At 38.3% G+C, this 24,788-nt stretch overlaps 1 protein-coding gene across 5 annotated transcripts in view; it reads right to left on the bottom strand.

Moving 5' to 3' along the window:
• Nucleotides 1–107: 107 nt before the first annotated feature.
• Rad51c (RAD51 paralog C) overlaps nt 108–24,788 on the bottom strand; it is a 28,896-nt gene continuing 4,215 nt past the window's right edge. Inside the window, exons 5-10 of one of the 5 annotated variants that reach the window (XM_051189232.1) lie at nt 22,661–22,792; nt 18,534–18,600; nt 17,133–17,193; nt 10,429–10,489; nt 8,807–8,917; nt 108–212 (exon numbers count right to left, since the gene is read on the bottom strand). In XM_051189232.1, coding sequence (XP_051045189.1) covers nt 8,819–8,917; nt 10,429–10,489; nt 17,133–17,193; nt 18,534–18,600; nt 22,661–22,792 — 420 coding nt within the window. In that variant the 3' untranslated portion in view covers nt 108–212; nt 8,807–8,818. Of the gene's footprint in view, nt 213–6,817; nt 8,918–10,428; nt 10,490–17,132; nt 17,194–18,533; nt 18,601–22,660; nt 22,793–24,788 lie in introns of those variants that run through there. The other 4 variants (XM_051189146.1, XR_007834836.1, XM_051189399.1 and 1 more) reach the window with 4 other exon arrangements.

A 24,788-nucleotide genomic window follows, 5' to 3' on the forward strand; every position in this document is an offset into this window, starting at 1 on the left:
TGACAAGAAATTGTGAGGACAGCAAAACTGCCTGAGCACTTCTCTTCTCCCTTGTCTCAGAACCGAGCCTGTTTCATCTCCTTTGTGACTTTGCTCCCCGTGTTTGCTCAATGGACTTCAGGCTGGACAGGGATCCGAGTCTCTGAGCTCTGAAAACATCATCTTCCATTCTCCTTCAGCCTCAGGATGGTGGCAGCTTCCAGATTCCTAATCTTTTAGAATTAGACAAAGGTTTTATAGTTTTGTTTTATCATTGTATAAGTAATTTTCTGCATTTGTTTTAACTACAATGATATAATAACAAAAATTTAAACTATGAAAGGATTATATGAGACAAATTTAAAGTGGGTTAAGCTGAAATTACGGCAATTTTTAGATTTGGAAGATTCTACTCAAAGAGTTTACTTGAAACAAAGTCTTAACAGTGGATTATTTCCTAAAATTAGAAGAACAGATTATCACAAGCTCAGGAGGAATAGGGAGAATGCAATATACACAGCAAAGGGGGGATTGAAAACAGTTCTGAAACAGTGGATACACATCAGTAGTCCATATAATAGGCATGAGAACTGACATAAGTATGGACTAAAGTAAATAATATTAATATACCAGTGTTGGTTCAGGACATTAAAAATGGGAGGAGGGGGAGAAGAAAGCATATATGCTAACTCTATCCCAAGTCTTTTGTAAACTTAAAAACACTCTAAAGATACTCCATTAATTTGAAATTGTGTTTGCTATATAGCTTTGGAGGCTGTCCTGGAACTTGCTTTGTAGACTAGGCTAGAGGCTTGAACTCACAGAGATGCTCCAGCCTCTGCCTCCCAAATGCTGGGATTAAAGGCAAGTGCCACCAAAGCCCAGTTTTTTTTTTTTTTTTTTTTTTTTTTTTTTTGATTTTCAAGACAGGGTTTAATTGCACAGCTTTGGAGCCTGTCCTGTAGATCAGGCTAAGCTCAAACTCACCTGCTTCTGCCTCCCAAGTGCTGGGATTAAAGGCATGTGCCACCACTCCCTGGCCAAGGCATGAAATTTTGAAAAACCTGTAACTCCTTAATTTATGTCCAGTTAATATCTTCTTAAGATATGGAAATCTAAAATAAAAAAAATTAGCATTGTCTCAAATCACATCGTACTACAGAATGGACACTGGCTACTTTTCCAGAGGACCTGGGTTCAATTCTCAGCACTCACATGGCAGCTCACAACTGTCTGTAACTCCAGTCCTAGGGGATCCAGCATCCTCACAGACATATATGCAGGCAAAACATCAGTGCTCATAAAAGTAATTATTTAAAAAAATATTTCAAACAGGAACCTCAATAAATAGCTATATTTTAAAAAAAATCATCCCCAGTTGATTAAAAAATAAAAATACAGTTAACATCATTGCTATACTAATTTTTTAATTCCTTTCCTTTTTTAGGCTACATAGTCGTTTGCAGGAATAGGCTGAAGCTATCAAAATTAAAATTCACTCCAAGTAGTAACAAGTAAAGGCAAATAAGTACTCCAAACAGTTTCTAATCTTTTAAATGTTTTACCTGTAGATAACAAAATATGGACTAGGACATCCTTATAGAAGAAGAGTGTGGATAGTGACCTGATATTATAAATGTTGGCACATAGCATGTTCTTTCTATAATGAATGACTCTTCTAAAGTGAACTACTAAAAATCCACATCAGTATTTTCTGACTAATTTTCATTATACAAATCAAAAAGTACTTCTTGGTAATAAACTTTTACCTTTATTATCATCTAATTTTTAATGACTTTAAAATATTCACTTAGAATGAATACATGTAAAAATTCATGGTACTGAACATGTCCTAATTAGGTCAGCAGATGCCCATCACTCTACAACATTCATTAAAACTAGAACAAAGCAAAAACAAAAACCAGCAGCTTTTCAATGAAAACTGAACAGGCAACTAAATCCAAAAATTCTTAGCCAAGGTGTCTTCTATACTTAGATATTGCTAAATACTTCCTTCTTGGTTGATGGAATTGAGCCACAGTAACATTTGTGACTAGAAGGGAAGATGAAATGACTCCATTAACCTAGAGTGCTGTAGCATATGGCAGTCATAGGCGGTAGAATAGCTGTGTCGGACAAGAGCAGAAACAAGCCATGTGGCACAGACGTTATCAATTACCACACATGGTGACCATGCTGACACAATCCATCCTTCCAGAAAGGAAATAACTTGGGCATATGAAGTCATTTGCTGCCTTGTGGAAGAGTAATCTATAAATGACATATCTGGCACCAAGGTAGCACACATGGCTTCCAGTAATTAAACTAAGAATTAAGATTTGAACCTTTATTACATACCTAAATAACAATGCACCACAAAGCAGTTATTTGCAAAGGCAGAAATCTAGGTACATATGCAAAATAAGCATGCGTCTTTCAAACAAAATTATTTACAAATCCTAGCATGGTGGTGCTTGCCTGTAATCCAGCACTTAGGGGTAAGGCAGGAAAATTCCAGGCTAACGAGTTATATAAAATACCCTGTCTCAAAACAAAACAAAACACCCATTGGCCGGTGAGATAGCTTAGTGGTTAAGCACTAGTTGTTCAATTCCCAGCATCCACATGGTGGCTCACAACTTCCCTAACTCCAGTCCTACAGGACCCAGTGCACAGATATACACGTGGTACAGAGACATGCAGGCAAAACACCCACAAACAGCTTTAAAAACCAAATTATTTTTCAAATATCCTCAAATTACCACATGAAATACTGAATTCTTAATCACTGGAAGTATACCAATAATTTCAACTCTTTAGGTATAAAACCTGTGGGGAAAGCTTAGATCTAGGAAATAAACTTGTAATTATTTCCCCTCTTTCTCTTGACATGTATTTTATTTGTAAAAACAGCTTGTTAAAATTAACACAAGTAAAGTGATTTTTATTATATTTTTTAGGTTATTTTAATTTTTTTAACATCCTAACCCAAAATTTCCCTAGTCCCCTCCCCCACACTAATTAGTTCTTCTAAGTATTGACCAGAAAAATTTCAATGCAAAGAAACATGGTAGGCACTATGCTTTAAGAAAATCTACTAGGTGTTGGGCTCTGTGGCACACACTTTTAAATCCAGCATGGGGAGAAAGGGGCAGATCTTTTCTGTAAATTCCCAAGTGAGACCCTGTCTCCAAAAACAAACAAACAAACAAAAATTTAAAGACAGGTTTCATGTAGAACAGCCCAACCTCCACTGCTATATAGCAGAGAATAACCTTGAGCTTCTGATACTCCTGCCTCCAAGCCTGGTTTATATCTTGATGAGAAGAAGCTGTATGTCCAGCCCTAAGAAAATGTGATGAAATGCATTCCTTCAGATGGGTGCTGCATGGACTAAGAGAGACTGAAGGCTTGGCAATAGGAAATAATCAGTATAGAAAAGTACAGTATCAATGGCAAAAATGAGAAACAAAAAACACAAAACATGAAGACTCGAAATTCTTTTCAAAAAAAAAAAAAAGTACAGAAAGACACAATTTGGGAAGATCTAGCAGACTACCCAGAAAGGCTCACAGGAAACTATGCCAGTTTTCTGCTGCTTTAAAACAAACTGTACTAAAACTTAGGTGTCTAGAACTGAAATCATTTTGCTCTTCCACAACTCTGATGTTGACTTACCTTGGCTAGGTGGTTCTTATTTGCAGGTCTCCAAAGGTACTCCACTTTGTGGACTGATATGTGATGGTTCAACAGGGCTACATGTCCAAGATAACTTATTTACATTATAGGTTTTTCATTCACACTGAAACCACTCCAGTAGAAAATGAGTAATTGCAGGAGGTAAGATGGGTCACATGTAGCCTAGGATGGCTTCAATGCCGATGTACTCACGGCCATCCTTTAATTCCTGACTCTCCAACCTTGATCTCCCAAATGCTGAAATTTTTAAAGATTCACTTTTATTCTATGAGTATTTGCCTTCATGTATGTGTGTGCATTGTAAATGTACCTGGTTCCTGAAGAGGGTGTTGGGTCTCATGGAACTTAAGTTACAGAAGGCTGTGAACTGCCACATGGGTGCTAAGAACTGAACCCAGGGCCTTTGTAAGAGCAGTAAGTGCTCTTAATCTCTGAGCCACCTCTCCCGTTCCAAGTGCTGGGACTCATTTGTGTCACTACAGCCGTGTCTTAATATGTAATTATATTAGAAATAAGAACTGATTTTAGGAGGCTGGATAGATGGCTCAGCGATTAAGAGCACTGGCTGCTTGTCCAGAGGACCTAGGTGGATCTGACACCCTCACATAAACAAATCATACATAGTGATTTAGGACCTCAAGTTCTAGCCAAGCCTGGCCACATAGCCTATAAGCTTAACTAAATAGGCAGATCACCAATGCAAGGCTAACCTAGGCAATATAGCTGAGAAAGTTTTTTTTTTTTTTTTTTTTTTAAAGTTGACCTTATAACTTAGGGCACTGAGTGGTAAGTCTTAGGTTCTACCTACAGTAAAAAAAAAAAAAAAAAAAAAAAAAAAAAAAACCTCAAAAAAATAGCGAATGTCTCAACAAGGAGATGGAGCAGAGTTTTGTATTAGCTAGTCTTAGGAGTAAACATCGTTACTTCTATGTATGGTGCTATATTGGTCAAATCAGTAATTAGACCTCTTTTAGACTCAAGAAGACCTACTGAATCCCATCTTCTGTTAAAAGAGGAGCTAAATAATTTATCTTCAAGAGTTCATAACGTGTTACAAATTTAATGTCATAGGATATCACCTAGTGTTAACAAATCTATAAGAAACCAATACATAAAGCCCACAATAATAATGTGTATCAAAGTGAGAACTATTAATCCCCTGTGCTAGGATTAAAGGCATGAGTCACCACCACCTGGCTTGGGGTAGGAGACTTACTAAGCCATTTTATTTATTTTGTCTTCATTTCAACCTTTTTCTTTCTTTCTAAGAACTAGTGTACTTCCAATCTTTGAACCAGTTAGTTTTGTAATTATAATCTTTGAGCTGCACTTTATATGGCTTCTTGACATAAATCTCTTTACATCACTACTTGATTTTTGTCCCTTTTCTTTCTTCTTTTTGGGGGGTGTTTTTCAAGACAGGGTTTCTCTGTATTGTTTTGGATCCTATCCTGGAACTCACTCTGTAGACCAGGCTGGCCTTGAATTCACAGAGATCCACCTGCCTCTGCCTCCTGAGGGTTGGGCCTAAAGGTGTGAGCCACCAATGCCCGGCTGTCCCTTATCTTGCAACTTATTTCTGAAAGTAGGCAGGATATAATCTCATTGAGTTCTGCCTCCATATCTTTTGAATGGGTATAATTTTTATATCTTCATAAAATAAATTACACATAAAAATTATATTTAAATGGAACTTAAAAACTTACATTTCACTACACATAACAAAAGTCAAATAGATAGCTGAAATATCAAAAAGCCTGTCAAAGGTGAATTGAAACTGAAAACAAGCAAAGAAATATACCGTGGTCAAAAATACACGAAATCTTGTCAACATATTTTATGCCAAAATCAGTTCTAAGGGAGCAAAATGTTCTGTAAATTTTAACAGTAACAGTAAATTTAGGCACTGATGTTAACTAAAAATACATATTTTGAACAGTCAGCTTCTCTCCTGTAACTCAATATGTTTTTTTAAAGCAATAGAACACTTCAGCTTTGTCTCAAAACTGAAATTCAATGTAATCTGATTATAGATTTTTATTGTTTTATTTATTTATTTTTGACATGGGGTCTTGCTGAACATCTCAGGCTAGGCTGGAACTAGCAGCAATCCTCATGCCTCAGCCTCCTGAGTGCTGGGATTCCAGGGACACAGTTACCTCTGGTGATCTTGAAAGTAAATGTCATTTCCCCCAATATTTTCAGTGGTAATCATTTTCAGTGACTGACTGGTTTATAATGTCTTTATAAAAATAGAGGTTAGAAAATCAAACAGTCATGTATAAAAAAATATTCCTTATTAGTAAGGCAGTGAAAATAAATATGAAAAATAAAGATGTCCAATCCAAACTGGTATGATTTCTGAAAGTCTCAGGCAAAGTAAGAATGTGGGCCTAACTTTAGTCCTAGATCATTCTATCAGTTATACTATAATTTTATCACCAATTGCAGAAACTTGATTAAGAACATTACTGACAGAAATCAAACTGTGGGGCTGGAAGACCAGTGGTCAAGAGCATGCATCTGTAGCCTTGGTGTCCCTGTGGCACATCTGGAGGCAGGGACAGAAGAGCCCTGGCAGCCTGAAGACCAGCTGGCCTAGCAAGATGCTGTCTCAAACATGGTAGAAAGCAAGGATCAACAACAAAGGTTGTCATCGTACCACCCACCCCATGTGGACTGTGGATCACATACTACCACATTCACCGACATACACAAATGTGCACACAAACATACATGCATCACTCAGGAAAGATATTGGTAGAATGGTTCTTTGTGTGTGTGTGTGTGTGTGTGTGTGTGTGTGTGTGTGTGTGTAGGTCTGATCACATCTCACAGCGTCATTCCCCAAGAGCTGTACACCCTACCCTTTTAAGATGGTCTCATTGGCTTGAAGCCCAGAATCCACTGGGCGGGCTGGCTCGTGAATCCCAGTGATCTGCCTGTCTCGGGTTTCTTTCGTGTGGGTTCCAAGGATGGAACTCATATCCTCATGCCGGAATGGCAAGCATTTTACTGAAGTTATCTCTCCAGTCTGATAAAATGATCTCAAAGTTTTTCTCTAGCAATATAAATATGTAATAACTATATTTAAAATGTTAAGCCTGTATCCTAAAAATAAACAAAACCAGGTGCTGAATTAGGTTATGTGAGCTTTTAACTTTATATTTTATCGTAATGAACATCTATACTTATTTGGAATCAAATTGATTTTCCAAGTACAGCAATGGACAATATAAATTTCTAGTATCCATTCTTCCCAAAATGAGTTTTCACAGTAAACTATATTATCAGCTTATGTTGTACTAGTTGTGTTCACAACATGGTAAAACACAGAAATGACATTAAAAACACTGGAGATGAGTACATGATATACAAACCTATAATAAAATGTCTTTATGAAGCATGGTGGAGCACACCTTTAATCCCATCATGAAAGCGATTACTATGTACAATGAATACACCAATTAAAAACAAGCAACACTGGGCACTAGATGTTCCAGCAGGTAAGAGCATGTGCTGCTCCTACAGAGGACCTAAGTTTAATTCTCACCACCTTCATGGCACTTCAGAACGGCCAATAATACCAGTTTCAGGAGCCAACACTCTCTCCTGAGCTTTGTAGGCACCGAGCACACATATGGTACACAGATATATAAGCAGGCAAAACACTCATAAATCTTAGAAATATTTTCTATGTGCACACAAATATATTTGTGTTAGCTTTTCATCACTGTAATAGCTGAGATAAAAGGTTTATTTTGGCTCAGTTTTAGAGGTTGTAGCCCATCATCACACAAACTCATTGCTTCCAGGCCTCTGGTGGGTTTGCCAGATAGCAATGGCAAATGCACACATGACAGGACTAAACTGCTCACCTCAGGACCAGAAAGCAAGAGAAAAAAGAGAGTTGGGGTCCCACAATCCTCTTTGAAGTGCACCCTCAATGATCTAAAATTTCCCATCAGACCCCACTTCTTAGTTTCCATTACCTTCCAATAATACCTCCCTGGGAAGCAAATTTTTAGCCACATTAACCTTTGATGAATACTTAAAAGTCACGCTATCAATATTCATGCATGTACAACAATTACCAGGAAGGGTAATCATATTGATGACACGAAATAAAAGGAAACCTCTATCTTTTTAATTGATAATTCAATTTAAGATGAAATCCAAATGCAACCACCATCTATCTATGGTGATATATTGTTATGAAGATCAGAATGCAGAGCTAGCCACAGACATATAAGCCACGCAGTGGTGGCACACACCTTTAATCCCAGCAGCCACACTAGTTAGCCACAGAGGCTGGGCAGTGGTGGCACATGCCTTTAATGTATGCAAGACAGGGTCTCAGGGTCTCATGAGGCATTCACTTTGCAGTCATGCTGAGGATAGGATTGTCCCAGCCTTGGTAGCGGTAAGAACCCTCTAGTGGTTGGCTGCCTTGCTTTACTGTTCATCAGCTTGAACCCCAATATCTGTCTCTGAGTTTTTATTATTCGTGCTACAACCATCTGCCAGGTTGACTTGTTTGTCAAAACCAATTGGAGACAGCAAGAACAGATAAAGACTGGATTTTCCCTCAGAGACAGGGTTTCTTTGTGTAGCCCTGGATGTCCTGGAAATCACTCTGTAGACCAGGCTGGTCTTGAACATAAGAGATCTGTCAGCCTCTGCTTCCCGAGTGCTGGGAATAAAGGTGTGTGCTATTGCAGAGGATTGGGATCTAGTTCCCAGCACCTTCATGATGCCTTAGTATCATTTGTAACCCAATTCCAGGGGATCCACCAGAATATTCTGGCTTTTGTTGGTGCCAGCACACACACAGTAAAAATACATATATACAGGAAAAACACCTATACACATAAAAATAAATTAGAACAGAAACTGGAAGGAGAAAATCGACTCCCCAAAAAGTTGTCCTCTTTGTACACCATAGCATACCCATGCAGACAAAAGGGGAGGGGGAAGAGCTTTTTGCAGAGAAGACTCTGTAAATATCTTCCCATTTACATCACATAATTCTGATTCATTCATGACACAGTATGTGTTTATATTTTAAAGAGTATAAACTACTTGTTTATATCTTTATCACATCATGAGTCTAACTATATGCACTGACATTAGTTTTGGGTCAGCACTCTTCCTCTGGCTCTCGTGACCGTTTCCGGAGATCTGAAGAACCTCCTGTCTGTGAAGCAGCAGAGACAGCAGCATCTCTAAATCCCTGAGGCTGAAAAATGAAGAAATACACAAATACACTTAAAGACCAATTAAAACAAAGATGCATTTTCCAAATAGTTTTTAAATAACACCGCATGAGGATGTTCTCTAAGACTCGTAGTTTAGCGGTGAGGCCCAACACCCTTTTGAGACCCAACACCCTTTGGTCCAAGTTAACAACAAGAATGATCTCTAAAAAGAATCCTGAGAAGACTTATGGCACCTGTTGGGAGAAGTAGAAAGGAGTAGTTTGTCCTGCTACTTAGGTGCTTTATAAATCATTTTCACAAAATATTTTGCCTAGTATCTATAATAAATAGCATCCCTCAGGCAGTAAAATCAAAACTTAAAGGCCAGCCTAAACTATATAACAAAACTATTCTCAAAAAGACCAAACAATTAAGTGCAGGTAAGTCTAAGTTAAGTATGGGTACTATAAAAACTAAGTGGAGAATTCATTTCCAGAACTGATTTTCATTTTTCTTTTTATCTTTATAAAAGTAAGATTGGCCAGGCCATGGTAGTGTGCACTTTTAATCCCAGCACTTGAAAGGCAGAAGCAAATGGATCTCTTTGAGTTCAGGCCAGCAGGATCTAAATAATGAGTTGCAGGACAGCCAGGGCTTTGTTTCAAAAAACAAAACCAAGAGCTAGATAGAGAGAGTTGGCTCAGTGGTTAAGAGTACTTGTTCTTGAAAAAGACTCAAGTTTGAGTACCAGCACCCCCATGAAGGCTCACCCTCCTTGGGCACCAAGCAAAAAATAGTGTACAGATGCAGACATATTAAATAATAATAAAGTGTTAAAAATATTAAATAAACAATGAAGGTCATGCTTAGCTTTGTAGTGAGTTCAAAGCCAACTTGGGTATGAAGTCCAATGATATAAATGCTCAGAGAATTAGCATTTCAAAGTGTTACAAGTATCTCCAAAGTTACTAGTATTAATATTTTCCTTTTTTTGTTGTTGTTGCTGATATTTTTGAGACAGGAACTCAGGCTCACTAAGCTGACCTTGAACTAGTGATCTATGTGTACCTCAGTCTCCTAAATTCAGGCATGCACCATCATGTCCAATTGCACCTTTCCCTTTCTGAAAACTTTGAACATAAAAATATTTATAGGAGATTTTACAGATGCTGTGGAACATATATAAATATTTCCTCTGTTCTCAAGGATAAATGTCAGTTCAACTGTGACTACAGTACTGTGTAAGTACTGTTTTGGTGATGTTCTCATATCAAAACTGTCCTCAAGAGCCAGGCACATGCCTTTAGTCCCAGCACTCGGGAGGCAGAGGCAGGCAGATCTCTTTGAGTTCAAGACCAGTCTGGTCTACAGAGCTAGTTCCAGGACAGCCCCCAAGGCCACAGAGAAACTCTGTCTCAAAAAAACAAAAACAAACAAATACACACACACACACACACACTCAAATATGCTTGCTGTTTACAAGATTAACAGAAACCATTTGCACATGACCTTTACCAACACCAAAATCCCATTCTGATTAAATAATACTGACTGTGATCTGAAACGGTATTGTGGACTCCTTCTGGCTTGGTGACTTGTACAATGTTGCAAACCTGTTTGAAGAAAAAAAAGTACATTTAATATTACCTTAATTAGGTTGCATGGCTGATTTCATAACTTAAATACTACAATTTTAATCAAGTCAAGTATTCTCAAGGACAAAAAAACTTCCCTCACAGGATTATCATGGATGCCTTTAGTTTCAGGTAGGCAGAGTTAGGATTTTTTTTTTTTGAGCTCATGAGTTCAAGGCCAGTCTGTGTCTTAATACAAACAAACAAACAAACAAACAAACACTTTGTCAAAAAATACCTCCATGTATGCATGCAATAACTAGTACATCCAATAAAGTTGTTTACATACATTTTTTTAATTTAAATTTTTTTCGATTTTCTTCCCCCAACCCTCCACTCCTCAGAGGGCTAAGGCTTTCTTTAGGGAGTCAACAAAGTCTTGCATACCAAGTTGAGGCAAGACCAAGCCCCTCCCCTCTGTACCAAAGCTGAGCAAGGTATCTCACCATAGGGAATGGGCTCCAAAAAGCCAGATGTACCTGGGATAGGTCCTGGTCCCACTGTCAGGGCCCTCCTCAACAGATCAAGTCATGTAACTTATACATAAGAATTTAAAGTAAACAAATTCAATGACAGATTCAAATAAATTATTTCATACGTAATGCTACTTATGCTAAAAATTAATATGTAACAAAAGAGGAAGGTACTAATGACATATAAGTTATATGGTCACTCATCTTAAGTTATATGACCACACATCTTAAATCATATATCATATGACCACACATCTTAAGCAACACATATAGAAGCCAGTTAGTGGTACTAGGAATATAATAGTATCTGATGAGCATGACTGAGGCTCTGGCTTCAATTCACAGCCCTGCCAAAAAAGAAAAACTGTGCTGGGTGGTGGTGTAGCCTTTAATCCCAGCACTTAGGAGTTCGAGGCCAGCCTGGTCTACAGAGATAGCTCCAGGACAGCCAGGGCTGTTACACAGAGAAACCCTGTCTGGGGAAAAAAAAAAAAAGAAAGAAAGAAAAAAGAAAAAGAAAGAAAAATTAAAGCTCTTTTTGTATGTGTGCACATGCATGTGGAGGCCAGCGGTGAAGCAGGCATTTTCTATCTCTCTTGACCTAGTTTTTTCTGATAGTCTTTCACTGATCTGAAGGTTCAACAAGTCTACTAGATGTGCTGGCCAGCAAGGCCCAGAGATCCTGCTATTTCTTCCTCACCAGTGCTAGGATTGCAAATACATATCACCATGCCCTACTTTTTATGTGGGTATTGGGGATCCAAACTCAAGTTCTCATGCGTGCATGGCAAGCCCTTTATAGCCTGAATCATGACTCCGTCATCTACTCTCTTAATAACTACATTCAGGCAGTATTACCTAGAACACAAAAACCTTCCTAGTTTCCTTTAAGGAGCTGGAGTGGTGGTGCGCACCAGCAACTGCAGCAGGTGGAGGAGCGATGAGGACTGCTGTAAGTTCAAAGACCACCTAGGTTACATGACGACTGAGGCTAGCCTACATACATGACCCTGTTTCAAAAAAAAAAAAAAAAAAAATCACTTTTTTGTGTTGATTCCCTGAATCTAGGCCCTCACAAATGCTAGGCAAGTGCTTGACTAAGCACTGCTACCTCCCCTAAGTTACTTCTAAAACATTTAAGTCATTCACAACAGCAAAAAGACTGACGTAACATTGTCTACTAAGAGGTAAATAAGATGTGGAATACACACACACACACACACACACACACACACACACACACACACACACACTAAAACATTTGTTTTTAGGATGAAAATTCTAACATATGTCTATAAAATCAAATCTTGAAGACATTATTCTAAGTGAGATAAGTAAATCAAATATTGTATGATTCTAATTATATTTGGTTCTTAGAGCAGTCAAATTCAAAGATAAAAAGTAGACTAGTGGTTGCCAGGGACATTACTGTTTAATACTGAAGTAAGGGAAGATGAAAAATTCTGGAAGTAAATGGCAGCGAGGGTCACACAAAAATACAAATATACTTAATGCCAGCCAACTGCATAAACATGGATAAAAAGCAGTAAATAGGCAACTTTAATGTCTATATTATTGCAATTTTATGAAATATAGATTCCCACTTAACAGGAAAACATTCATAGACCTCAGGGCTTGGAAGGTCATTCATTTCTAGACAACATAATACTCAAATGTTTTCTCTTTTTGAGACAGGCTCTCACATGCCCAGTCTAGCTTTGAATGCACTATGTAGCCAAGGACTTGAACTTCTTTCAAATCTTCCTGCCACCACCTCCCAAGTACCAGTATTACAAGCATATGCCACCAAACTGGCTTACCATTTATTTTCAAAATCAACTCAACAAAGAACATCTTGATTACCATTTATTAACTTTACTTATTTCAAAAATGCCCCTCTTCTCAAGCAAAATTTCAAGAGGAACAACCAAAGACTGTTTTTACTTTGAAAACAGCAGAATTGAGTTCAACTGTCAATAGCACAAAAAATTAAAGGTATTTCTCTTTACCCTAGTATGATGACAGATTGATTTAATCACAGCACTTCAGAGGTTTGAGAAAATAGGATTATGAATTTGAGGATAACCAGGCTGTACAGTAAGACCCCTCCAACTCAAACACAAAAGAATAGCTGTGTAAGAAGCAAAATCAGACATTTTCAATACTTTACAGTTAGTATTCTATCTTTAATGCAGAATATATTTTAATCAGCCCTTTTAAAAATTGTATTTTGGGAGTTTTTGTTTTTTAAGGGGCTATTTTAGAGACCAAACTGAGGGCCTAGTACCATGTAGATAAGCACTACCCCAAAATCCTAAAGGAATCACTTTTCTGGGTCAGTGAGATGGCTCATAGGTTCATGCCACCAAACCTGACAACTGGAATTCAACCTCCTGATGAACCAATATGGTAAAAGGAAAAGAACCAACTAACCAACTCCCAAAAGTCATCCTGACTTCCACACATGCACAATCAAAGTAAACAAATGAATATGAAAAAAAGAAAGCCTTCACTTTTGACTCAATAAAAATTAGCTAATTTTTCTGAGTGGTAGTGGCATATCTGCTCAGGAGGCAGAGGCAGGCAGATCTCTGTGAGTTCAAGGCCAGCCTGGTCTACACACTGAGTTCCAGGACAGCCACAGCCAGACGGTGAAATCCTGTCTTGAAAAACCAAAAAAAGTAAATAAGTCATCTCACATCACCAGTATGTCCTAAAAGGTGCCAAGTACAATTTAATTTTTTTGAGAAAATTACAAAGACTTGATAACTTCTCTTGCTCACTCACGATTGGTGTAGGGAATGATAGACATAGGGCCTCCTGAGACAGAATATTACTATGTGTCTCAGACTGGCCTTGAACTTGCATCCTTCCTCTTATGTGCTGGGACACAGATACAGGACACCACGCCCAAGTCAAAAAAAAAAAAGTAGTAAGATTTTAAGAAACCTTTAAACATTTAGTACAAATTCTAAAATCGACACCAGGTGTGGTGGCTCGTGCCTATAATGCTAAAAAGCAGGAGGCAGGAGGACTGCTAAGAGTTCTAGGCCAACCTGAGCTATATTAAGTAAAATACAATACTAAAGTCAAAAGGGAATTGATTAAGCTTTCAAGTTGGAAAATCTTCTTCAAATTTCTAGGTAAAAAAAAAAAAAAAATTGTATATCATGTCAGCATCTCAAAAAAATCTTTTTTCCCAAGAGATCTTTTTAAAGTAAACCAAAAAGAATCACTTGGCTCATAGCCCTAGCTGAGATGAAGCTTAACATATGGCTGAACTACATAGTTTGGGTCAGGAAGAAACAAGACAGAAGTACAATTTGTGCTCTAAAGCTGAGCACACATATGAAATGCTGTGTGGGGGTGTGATGTATTACTCCATTCCACCACCAGATCTTCTTGGCAACGAGTGGTATAATTCTGAACAATCTTGGCCTCATATTATCATGAATATGCAATTTGGGGAACCCACATAATATAAGGACACAGACACAATCATGTAGAGTTGCTGAAATGTCGTTCTATCATTTGTCAAGGGCTTAAAATCAGATATTACTGGACAGGTGTGGTAGTGCACAGCTTTAATCCTAGTACTAGGGAGGCAGAGGCAGTCTAGTCTACACAGCAAGTTCTAGACCAGTCAGAGCTAAAGATCCTGTCTTAAAGAAAAAAACGAACAAAAAGATGCTGGACAATGGTAGCACACACCTTTAATCCCAGGAGGTAGAGGCAGAGGCAGGCAGATCTCTGTGAGTTCAAGGCCAGCCTGATCTACAGAGTGAGTTCCAGGACAGGCTCCAAAGCTACACAGAAAAAAACCAAAACAAAAAAAGCAAAATGTTAAATCAGATGTCAAGTAGTAAAGGATGGAAACTAGGCCATGATAATATCTAAGTTCAATTCACAATATAAATCAATTATTCAAGTTTTTCAATTTTCTGTTCAAAATTAAAGTGTTCATTTTTATAATTATAAATTTATATTCACATTTTAAAAATAAAATTCTAAAAAGCATGTAAAAGTATACAGGCCAGTGATAGAGTGCTTGCATTTCCCAGGCCTCAATTCTCCAGTATTAGGGGAATAAAGTGGGGTGTGGTAATTAATACTCTTCTATAATCCTAGTACTTAAGAGGTAGAGGAAAAAGTTTCAAGAATTATCTAGTAACATCCTGTGTTATCTAGCCTAGCCTTGGATACTTGACAGCTTATTTAAAAAACAAACTAAAAAAAATGAAAAGCAGACTTTATGCAGTCTTATACATGGGCCTATAGCTCAGTGGGAGAGCTTTTATTTAGAATGCCCAAAAGTCCTCTGCTTAATTTCCAGTACCCAAAACTACAACTAAACTAAACCACCATAATGCCTACATGCAAAGACTTTACAAAACTTTAAAGACAAAAGTATTTGGTTTCAAACAAAGAACAAAAATATATTGATTCTTAAGTTACTAAACAAAGTCAATTAATTCTGATTATTATGAAGTATGCACATTACTGTCGTATATCCATGGCTTAAAAGAAACGAATTCCTTTACTAGAGAAGAATACAAGCTATACATTCAGAATATATACAATATAATTATCTTCTAGACAAGTTATTACAGGAGAAAGAGAAACACGCATGCTTGACCAAGTTAGGTTTTAGTGACTACACTTCTGCATAATCTTTTAGAACTGACTCATGCAGTCTGCTTCTCCTTTACAGAGGCAAATTCCTAAGAGGTACAGTAACTTCCTTTTCACAGCAGTTGGAGAGGTGGCTGAGCAGTCAAAAGCATTCACTGCTCTTTCAGAGGACTCTGGTTCAAGTTCCCAGCATCCACATGGTGGCTTACAACCATCTGTAATTTCCAGTTCCAGAGTATCTAATGCATTCTTCTGACCTCAGTGGGCACCAGACAGGCACATGTTACGCATACATACATGCAAAAACAGAAAGGAAGACTACTCACATAAAATAAATAAATCCATTTTTAAAAATTAAATAAAGCTGAAGTGGTAGCACACTCCTTTAATCTCCACTCAGAAGGCAGAGGCAGGCAGATCTGAGTTCAAGGATAGCCTGGCCAATAAACCAAACTCTAGGACTGCCAAGACTACTTACTAAAAAGGCCCTGTACCAAATCCCTCTACCCCCGCCAAAAAAAAAAATTCTGTACATCAAACAGAGTTTCATGATATGGCTTTCTCTTTTCATTTTTATGCAGTCTCACTGTCCTACAGTCCAAGTTAAGCTCAAACTCAAGCTATTCCGCCTCAGTCTCCTGAGTGCTGAATTACAGACATGTGCCAACATATTTAGCAACAATACTGATTTGAAAGAACATTAAAGGTGGCATGTAATACAGCTTTCTAAAAAAATACAGTATCACTGACTAAGCTCAGTATATTGCCCTATATACTGCCTCAGTTTCCTTCTTTATCAGAGCACTTCCCCATACCAAGTTCTCTGGGTTGTGCCAATTAATCACAAAGCAGAAAGGCTGGCATAAATCTGACATTTTTTGAAGTTCAGAATAAAAGACTTCATAGCTTTCAGTGGCCTATTTTAAAGAAAAGGAAAGCTGGTTCATTCACTTGCTCAGCAGCTTTAGAAACAAATACAAAGGCTTCATGCTGCCATGATTTTATTTTAAAGAACAGTATGTGTGAAAGGCAGGTAAATACATGGGTAATAAAAGGAAAACAATGACAGACACAATTTCATGCAAGAACTATATTAAGCAACTAAGAAAAACCATCCTATTTTCCACATATATTAGTCTTAACACTAACCTCAAAAGTTTTCCTTTTGTCCTGATTTTATTCTTTCAATCCCTTCTGGGAACACGGAGTACCACCTCCTTCTTCATGGCTAATAAGTGATTTCAAAGAGTATCAGAAGGCAGCAATTCCTCAGCCACCTACATGTTCCAGGTGCATTCACCCCATCATTTAAATATACAAAGAATTCCCTATGTAGCTGAATGTGCAATATTAACAACGTGTTTCTAAGTTTGCTCTAACTGATGTCAAACAAGGCAACAAAAGCAGTGGTTTATGGGTCACTGCAAATCTCAAGCTGGGGACCAATGCTAGAAACCATTAAGTGCTCAATGTAATTAAACTGATATTCTGAATTATGAACTTATTTCTATACTGACCTTTGCTTTTGTTCCCAGTGAAAAATAAGTCTTATTGTAGCAGCATGGCCCCAGCTTTCCCCTAAAAAAAAAAAAAAAAAATTAACTATACAGTACCTTTACAATTTTATAGCTTGCTTAGAAGTCTCTGGCCAAATACTCTTATATTACCAAATTTAGAATAAGAATATTCTTGAACTGGGCTGTGGTGGTGCATGCCTTTAATCCCAGCACTTGGGAGGCAGCCTGATCTACACAGCAAGTTCCAGGACAGCAAGAGCAATTAGTTACACAGAGAAAGCCTGTTAAGAACTAAAAAGAAAAGAAATACATAATAATAATAACTTTAAAAAAAAAGAATATTGTTGGTGTTGATCAGGCAGTGGTGGTGCACACCTTTGATCCTAGCACTCAGGAGGCAGAGGCAGGCAGAACTATGAGTTTGAGGCTAGCCTGGTCTACAGATTGAGACCCAGAACAGCTACAGCTATACAAACAAATAAACCAAAAAATGTTCTTGGTTTCAAAACCTGCAACTTATGAGTAAAATCCTAATAGTGATAGAGTTGTACTTATGTAAGAAAGCAATGCAAATCATTATCCTCTATTTGTTTCATGAAAAAGTTACAGTTTCAGTGGATTATCAACCTTCCATTCCATAAGTCTATGTATTTTTAACACCCACAAACAGGGTCTCACTGTGGTCCTTACTGGCTCAGAACTCAATATGTAGACCGGGATGGCCTTGAATTATGTCTGCCTCTGCCTCTGAAGTGCTGGGACTAAAGATATGTCACCACAGAGGTTTCATTATGCAGTCCAGGCTTGCCTAGGTCTCCTGGGCTAAGTGACTGTCCCACTTCAGCCTTGTGAGGAGCAGGTGCTGTACTTCTATATCAATGTGTTTGGCACAAGAGTATCACTGGGTTTTAGGAGAGATAGATCTTGAAGCATCATGTTCAAATAAAATAGAAACCTTAGGATTAAATAGACTCACTTTCCTTCCTGCCTAAAACTGAGGGGGTTTTTGTCTGGTTGGTTTTAGAGACAGCACATCTTTATTTAGCCCTGGCTGTCCTGGAACTCTCTCTGTAGACTAGGCTGGTCTTGAACTCAGAGATCCACCTGTTTCTGCATCCTGGGTGCTAGGATTAAAGGTATGAGCTGCCACCATCCAGCAAGACTGAGGTTTTAATGTCTAGAATCCTACTTTGAATATTCATTTCTCAGGTTTCTGACATAGTTGCTAGACAGTATCTACTCAATATTTGTTAAATTATGGAAGGATTAGTATCTCAGGACACTGCTTAGTGATCAGTGTATAATGCAGTCTCTGCTTTCAAAACCTCATAGTATTCAAACAAATAAAAAGGTAGGAAAGTATTAAAAAATAAAGATGTTTTATCTAATTCATTTACCAACCTAAGGCAGGAACAAGTAATGCTTGATTTTTATCAATCTTTGTTGTCATCTGATTAGTTAAAATAACCTATAAAAGCAAAACATTAGAAAGTTAGGATATGCCAGGCAGTGGTGACATACCTTTAATCCCAGACTTGGGAAGCAGAGGCTGGATCTCTGTGAGTTTGGGGCCAGCCTGGTACATAAAGTGGGTTCCAGGACAGCCAGAATTATAACAAAGAAACCCTATCTCAAAAAAAAAAAAAAAAAAAAAAAAAAAAAAATTGTATGTGAATAGTCCTGAGCTTAATATTCTGAATTAATAAGTTAAAATAGAGGCTAGAGAGAGCTCAAATTCAGGACCCAGATTCAGTTTCTAGAACTCACATAGTAGTTCACAACAATCTGTAATAGTGGTTCTCAACATTCCTATACTGTGACCCTTTAATACTATTCCTCATGGTATGGTGACCTCCAATCATCAAATTATTTTCATTGCTACTTTGGATCTATAATTTTGTTACTGTTATAAACATAATGTAAGTATCTGTGTCTTGGGATAGTCTTTTTGGGGTTATGACTACAAGTTGAGAAGCTGATTTATAACTTCCAGTTCCAGAAAACCTGACACCCTCTTCCTCTGGCACCAGGCACACATATGGTACACAGATATTCATGCAGACAAAACACTCATGCACATAAAATAAGTAACTCTTTAAAAATACTTTTTTTTTTTCTGAAGAAAGGGGAAAAGACGAGAGGCAGTTGTGATCACTTGTCTGATTTTTCTCTTTCTCTCTCTCTCTCTCTTTTTTTTTTTTTTTTTGAGATAGGTTTTCTGTTTAACAGTCCTGGATGTCCTGGAACTCACTCTGTAGACCAGGCTAGCTTTGAACTCACATAGATCCGCCTTCCTTTGCCTCCAGAATGCTGGGGTTAAAGGTGTGCATGCCCACCCCCACCCCCCCCCCAGGCATCTACTTTACTTTTTGAGACAGGGTCTCTCATTGAATCTAGAATTACTCTTTGAGTTAGACAGTCTGGCTGGCAAGACCAAAGGATCCCCTGTCAAAGTACTTTCTTTGCCCTCACCTTCACAGTGCTGGGCTTACAGGAGTGCATTGCTATGTTCAGCTTTTATTATTTTTAAAATTTTCCATTTATTTTACATAGCAATCAGTTCCCCTCCCTTCTCTCTCCCTGTTCCTGACCCCCAAAGATTTACTTATTATCTATAAGTGTTCTGTATGTATGCCTGCCTGCATACCAGAAGAGGGCACCAGATCCCGTTATGGATGGTTATAAGCAACCATGTGATTGCTAACAATTGAACTCAGGACCTCTTGAAGAGCAGTCAGTGCTCTTAACCTCTGAGTCACCTCCCCAGCCCATGTTCAGCTTTTATGTGGGTGCTGGGGTTCATTCTGATCTCAGGTCTTTATGCTGCCAAAGAAAACACTTTACCCACTGAGCTATCTCTCCAGTACCCTTCCTTTGAAACTTCACTTTTTAAAATTCAAATTTTGGGGCCTAGTAGCATATGCCTTTAATCCCAGCACTTGGGGACAGAGGCAGCTCTGAGTTCAAGGCCAGTCAGTCTACATAGAGAATTCTAGGACAGCCAAGGCTACATAGACCTGTCTCAAAAAATAAAATATTTGGCCAAATATGGTATTACATTCCTTTGATCCTAGCACTTAAGAAGCAGAAACAAGATATATTGGCATTTTTCAAGATAGGGGTTCTGTATGTAGTCCTAGCTGTCCTAGTACTCGCTCTGTAGACCAGGCTGGCCTTGAATTCATAGAGATCTGCCTGCCTCTGCCTCCCAAGTATTGAGATTCACGTTGTGAACAATCAATGCCTGGCATATATGCTTTATTTTATAAATTGTGTTGGTCAGAGAGGGACTGGGAGGAGATTAGAGAGGGGAAACTGTGGTAGGGACGTAAAAACAAAAATAAAGTAATCCATTAAATAAAATTTAAAAATATTTAAAAAGTAAATAAATAACTTGCTGTGTTTTGTCACAGCAATATAAAAGTAATGCCAGGAGTTGGTGGTGCATGCCTTTAATAATCCCAGCACTTGGGAGGCAGAGGCAGAGGCAGAGGCAGATGGATCTCTGTGAGTTTGATGCCAGCCTGGTCTACAGAGCAAGTTCCAGGACAGGCTCCAAACCAAAAAAGAAAAAAAAAAAAAAAAAAGCAATATAAAAGTAAGACAGTTAGGCATAGTGGTCCATGCCTTTAACCCTAGCACTAGAGATGCAGGCAGATCTCTGTGTTTGATACCATCCTGTAACATAATGAGTTCCAGGACAGACAGAGCTACACAGTGAGACCTTGTCTCAAAGATCAAGAGTTCAGGGTCACCCTCAGCTGTGTAGTGAGTTCAAAGCCAATCTGAGCTAAATGGGACACTGCCATGAAAAAAAACAAAACAATGAAACCCAAGTCAATAACATCATCTTTAATTCTAGTCTTAGTAGATCCAATGCCCTCTTCTGGTCTTCTTAGAAACATCATGGACATGGTGCACAAACATACATATAGGTATGACACCCATACACATATAAAAGTTAACAACAACAAAAAAAAAAAAGCCTGGTGGTGTGGTGGTGGGACACACCTTTAATTGCAGTACTTTGGAGGTAGAAGTAGGTGGATATCTGAGTTCAAGGTCAGCCTGGTGGTCTAAAGAGTAGGTTCCAGGAAAGCCAGGGCTACACAGAGAAACTCTGTCTCAAAACAAAACAAACAAACAAAATTAAAAATAAGGTGGAGAGCAACTGAGAAAGATACCTAATGTTGACCTCTGGCCTCCACAGGCACATGCATACTTGTACACCAGCCTATATGCACAGATGTACACACACAAACCAAACTTATATATATAAATAGAGAGAAAGAGAGAAAGCAAGTTAGCTATATTAAAACAGGGAAGGCAATGTAGTTCAATGGCAGAATGTTTGCTTAGTATGTATGAAATCTTGAAGTGGAGCAGCAACAGCAGCAAAACAACAAAACAAGAAAAACCACCAAAACCTAGGAAATCATGACACTATGCAGTCTATTTGTCTTGGGCGCCCTCTACTGGGAGATCTTCAAGATACCATCATTAACAATTACTATGCTTTGGCAAAAAGAATATGGCAAGAGGGCTATTAACATGGCTCAGTGGGAAAAGGCACTTTCTAAGGAGTCTAACAATTTAAGTTTGATCTCTGGAACCTCATAATGGAGATAAATGACTTCTGTAAGTTGTCCTCTGACCATGTAAGTGCTGCAGCATACAAAATAAATAAAATGTAACTTAAGAATAAGATTCGGAAAAGCAGAGAAAACGTGTATGTTTCAAATTTTATAGAGGAAGTTCTTTATTTACGTTTGGTGTATCACAGGCATGTGCTAACAACTTCCCTAAAAAGTGAGAAGTGGAGTACCTCAAAGCATTTTTCTTCTCCACCTCTATTCTGACAAGCGTATTTTTGTCAATGGGAAAATGTGTTTGCAAAGTGGATATTAATGACAAAGAGGTAGCATGGACTTCTTGGCTTACATGTACTCCCTTCACACTTCAAATCTAGAATGGCTCCAGGACCTAGGCAGTAGCTCTGTATACCACGTGCTTACCACGTATGAGGCTCTGGGTCTAACCACTGCTGTTAAAAAACAAAAACAAAAAACAAAAACAAAAAGCCAAAAAACCTGGCTTTTCCACAAAAATCCCTACATTAAAAGCTGTGCATGACAACGAAAGCCTGTAATCTCAGTACTCAGGAGGCTGAGGGAAGAGGATAAAGGGTTCAAGGAGGGACAGACTACACACCAAGTTTCAGTTTTAGGCTATTTATCAAGGCTTTGTCTCTAACAAGCAGCAATAACAACTACAAATTCCCAAAACCACGTACACATCATTTATCTTTAGTCAGGCAAAATATGTACACATTTAGACATTAATTTGTTTTGTTTTTCAAGACAGAGTTTCTCTATGTAAACCTGGCTGTCTTAGAACTCATTCTGTAGACCAGGCTAACCCCAAACCCAGTCTGACAACTAAAGGTATGTACAGCCACCACCACCCAACTAGACATTAATATTTCATACACGCTTAACTACAAAATTCTTCTGATTAATAATACTTACAGCTAATCTGTGATTATTTGCCAGGCTGATCATTTGTTGGGCTAGGCCATTTAGTAATCGAGTACGAAGGGACAGATCATCAAGGTCATGTCGAAAAGGAAGAGCAATGCCATCTATTATTACTAACTGCACCTAAACACAAGAGAATGAAATTAGATTTGGAGTTAAAATTACAATAATAAAAATGGTATCTCAAAAGCATGTTCCATTACAGAAATAAACCTTAAAATTGAGGGCTTAAAAAAGAAAGATATCAAGCTGGGTGCGGTGGCATGTACCTTTAATCCCAGCGCTCTGGGAGGCAGAGGCAGGTGGATCTCTGTGAGTTTGAGGCCAGTCTGGTCTACAGAGCAAGTTCTGGGACGGCCAGGAAAAAGAAAAGAAAAGAAAGAGAGGGAAAAGAAGGAAGGAAGGGAGAGAGGGAGGGAGGAAAAAGATCTAGCTAGCTGTGCATTTATGATGAAAATGGAGAGATGGCTCAGCAATTGATATATATTGTTTTTCAGTTCCTAGCACCCATGTCAAGCGGTTCACAATTCCTGTAGCTCCAGGTCTCTGACTAGGGGATCCAATGCCCTCTTCTGGCCTCCAGTTACTTGTATAATTAAAAATTAAGTAAGGGCACCAGGTACATATCTATAATCTCAGTATGCAGGAGGTAAAGGCAGGAGGGTCATGAGTTTTAGGCCAGGCTGGGCTATACAATGAGACTCTATCTCAAATAAATGAAAATGAAAATTACATAGTTTTCTTTTAAAACAATGGGAATTAAATCTATGGCTCACATGTGGTAAACGTGATAAGCACTCTACTACTGAGTATATCTCTCACCCTAGGCTTTCTAACTCTTCAAAGGTTTTCTTTGAAAATTCACTTTATTATGTGTATTAGTGTTCTCCCTGCATGTACATCTGTGTGCCATGTTTGTGCCTGGTGCCTATGAAGGCCAGAAAAAGACAAGAGATCCTCAGAACCAAATTTTTCAGATGTTTGTGAGCCACTATGTGGGTGTTGGAAATCCAACCCAGGTCCTCTGAAGAACAGTCAGTGCTCTTAGCCCCTGAACCATACCTCCAGCCCTCAAAGGCTTTCTTTCCTTGGGAAAATATTCATCAATAATTCTACAGTAATCATAACCTAATACTGGCATTTTATGCACATGCCAGTTCTAATTTCATTTCTGTTGCTGTGAGATGGCTTAGGCAGTTAAGCACACTGTCTGTTTTTCCAGAGGATCCAGGTCCAATTCATACCACCCACACGGCAGCTCACAACCTTCTGTAATTCCAGTTCCAGGAACTCAATGCCCTCTCTCAGACCTATGTGGCCACTGCACACACATGGTACACAGATATATATAATATAATATATGTATATATATATATATGCAAAATGCCCATATACATAAATTAAAAAGTAACAAAAAAAATTCTTATGGTATAGTGGTTTGAATGAGTGTCCCCATAGAGTCTAGTATCTGAATACTTGCTTCCCAGTTAGTGGTGCTGACTGCGGGTGTAGCCTTGCTGAGAGAAGTGCATCACTGGGGACAAGTTTTCAGGCTTCAAAGTCATGTACCATTCCAGTTCATTCTCTCTGCTTCCTGCATGCGGTTCAATATGTGAGCTCTCAGCTGTTCCTGCTCCATCTCTCTGCTATGACTCCTTGCTGTAATAGACTCTTAACTCTCTGCAACCAAAAGCTTAAGTAAACTCTTCCTTCTGTAAGTTGCCTTGGTCATGGTTTTACCACAGCAACAAAAAACTAATTGCAAGAGACCACAAACAGCTACAACAATCTTGAAAAAGAACAAAGTTAGAGGACTCATGGTTCCCAATTTCAATATGAACACAAAAGCTATAGTAACCAAGACAGTATAATAGTAGCTAAGAAAGCTAAGGATCTGTGGTAGAACACTTGTTTAGCACGGATTAGATTCTAACTTTGAGACCTGACAAAAAGAGACAGATAGACAAGCTAAAGAAGTAAATCCAACCAAAAGCCAGGAATGGTGGCGCACATCTTTAATCCAGTACTCAGGAATTAAGAAGCAGAAGGATCTCTGACTTTGAGACCAGCCTGGTCCACAGTACAAGTTCCAGGACGGCCAGGGATGCACAAAAAAGCC

Source organism: Phodopus roborovskii, unplaced genomic scaffold, assembly GCF_943737965.1.
Source record: "Phodopus roborovskii unplaced genomic scaffold, PHOROB, whole genome shotgun sequence".
Classification (NCBI taxonomy): domain Eukaryota; kingdom Metazoa; phylum Chordata; class Mammalia; order Rodentia; family Cricetidae; genus Phodopus; species Phodopus roborovskii.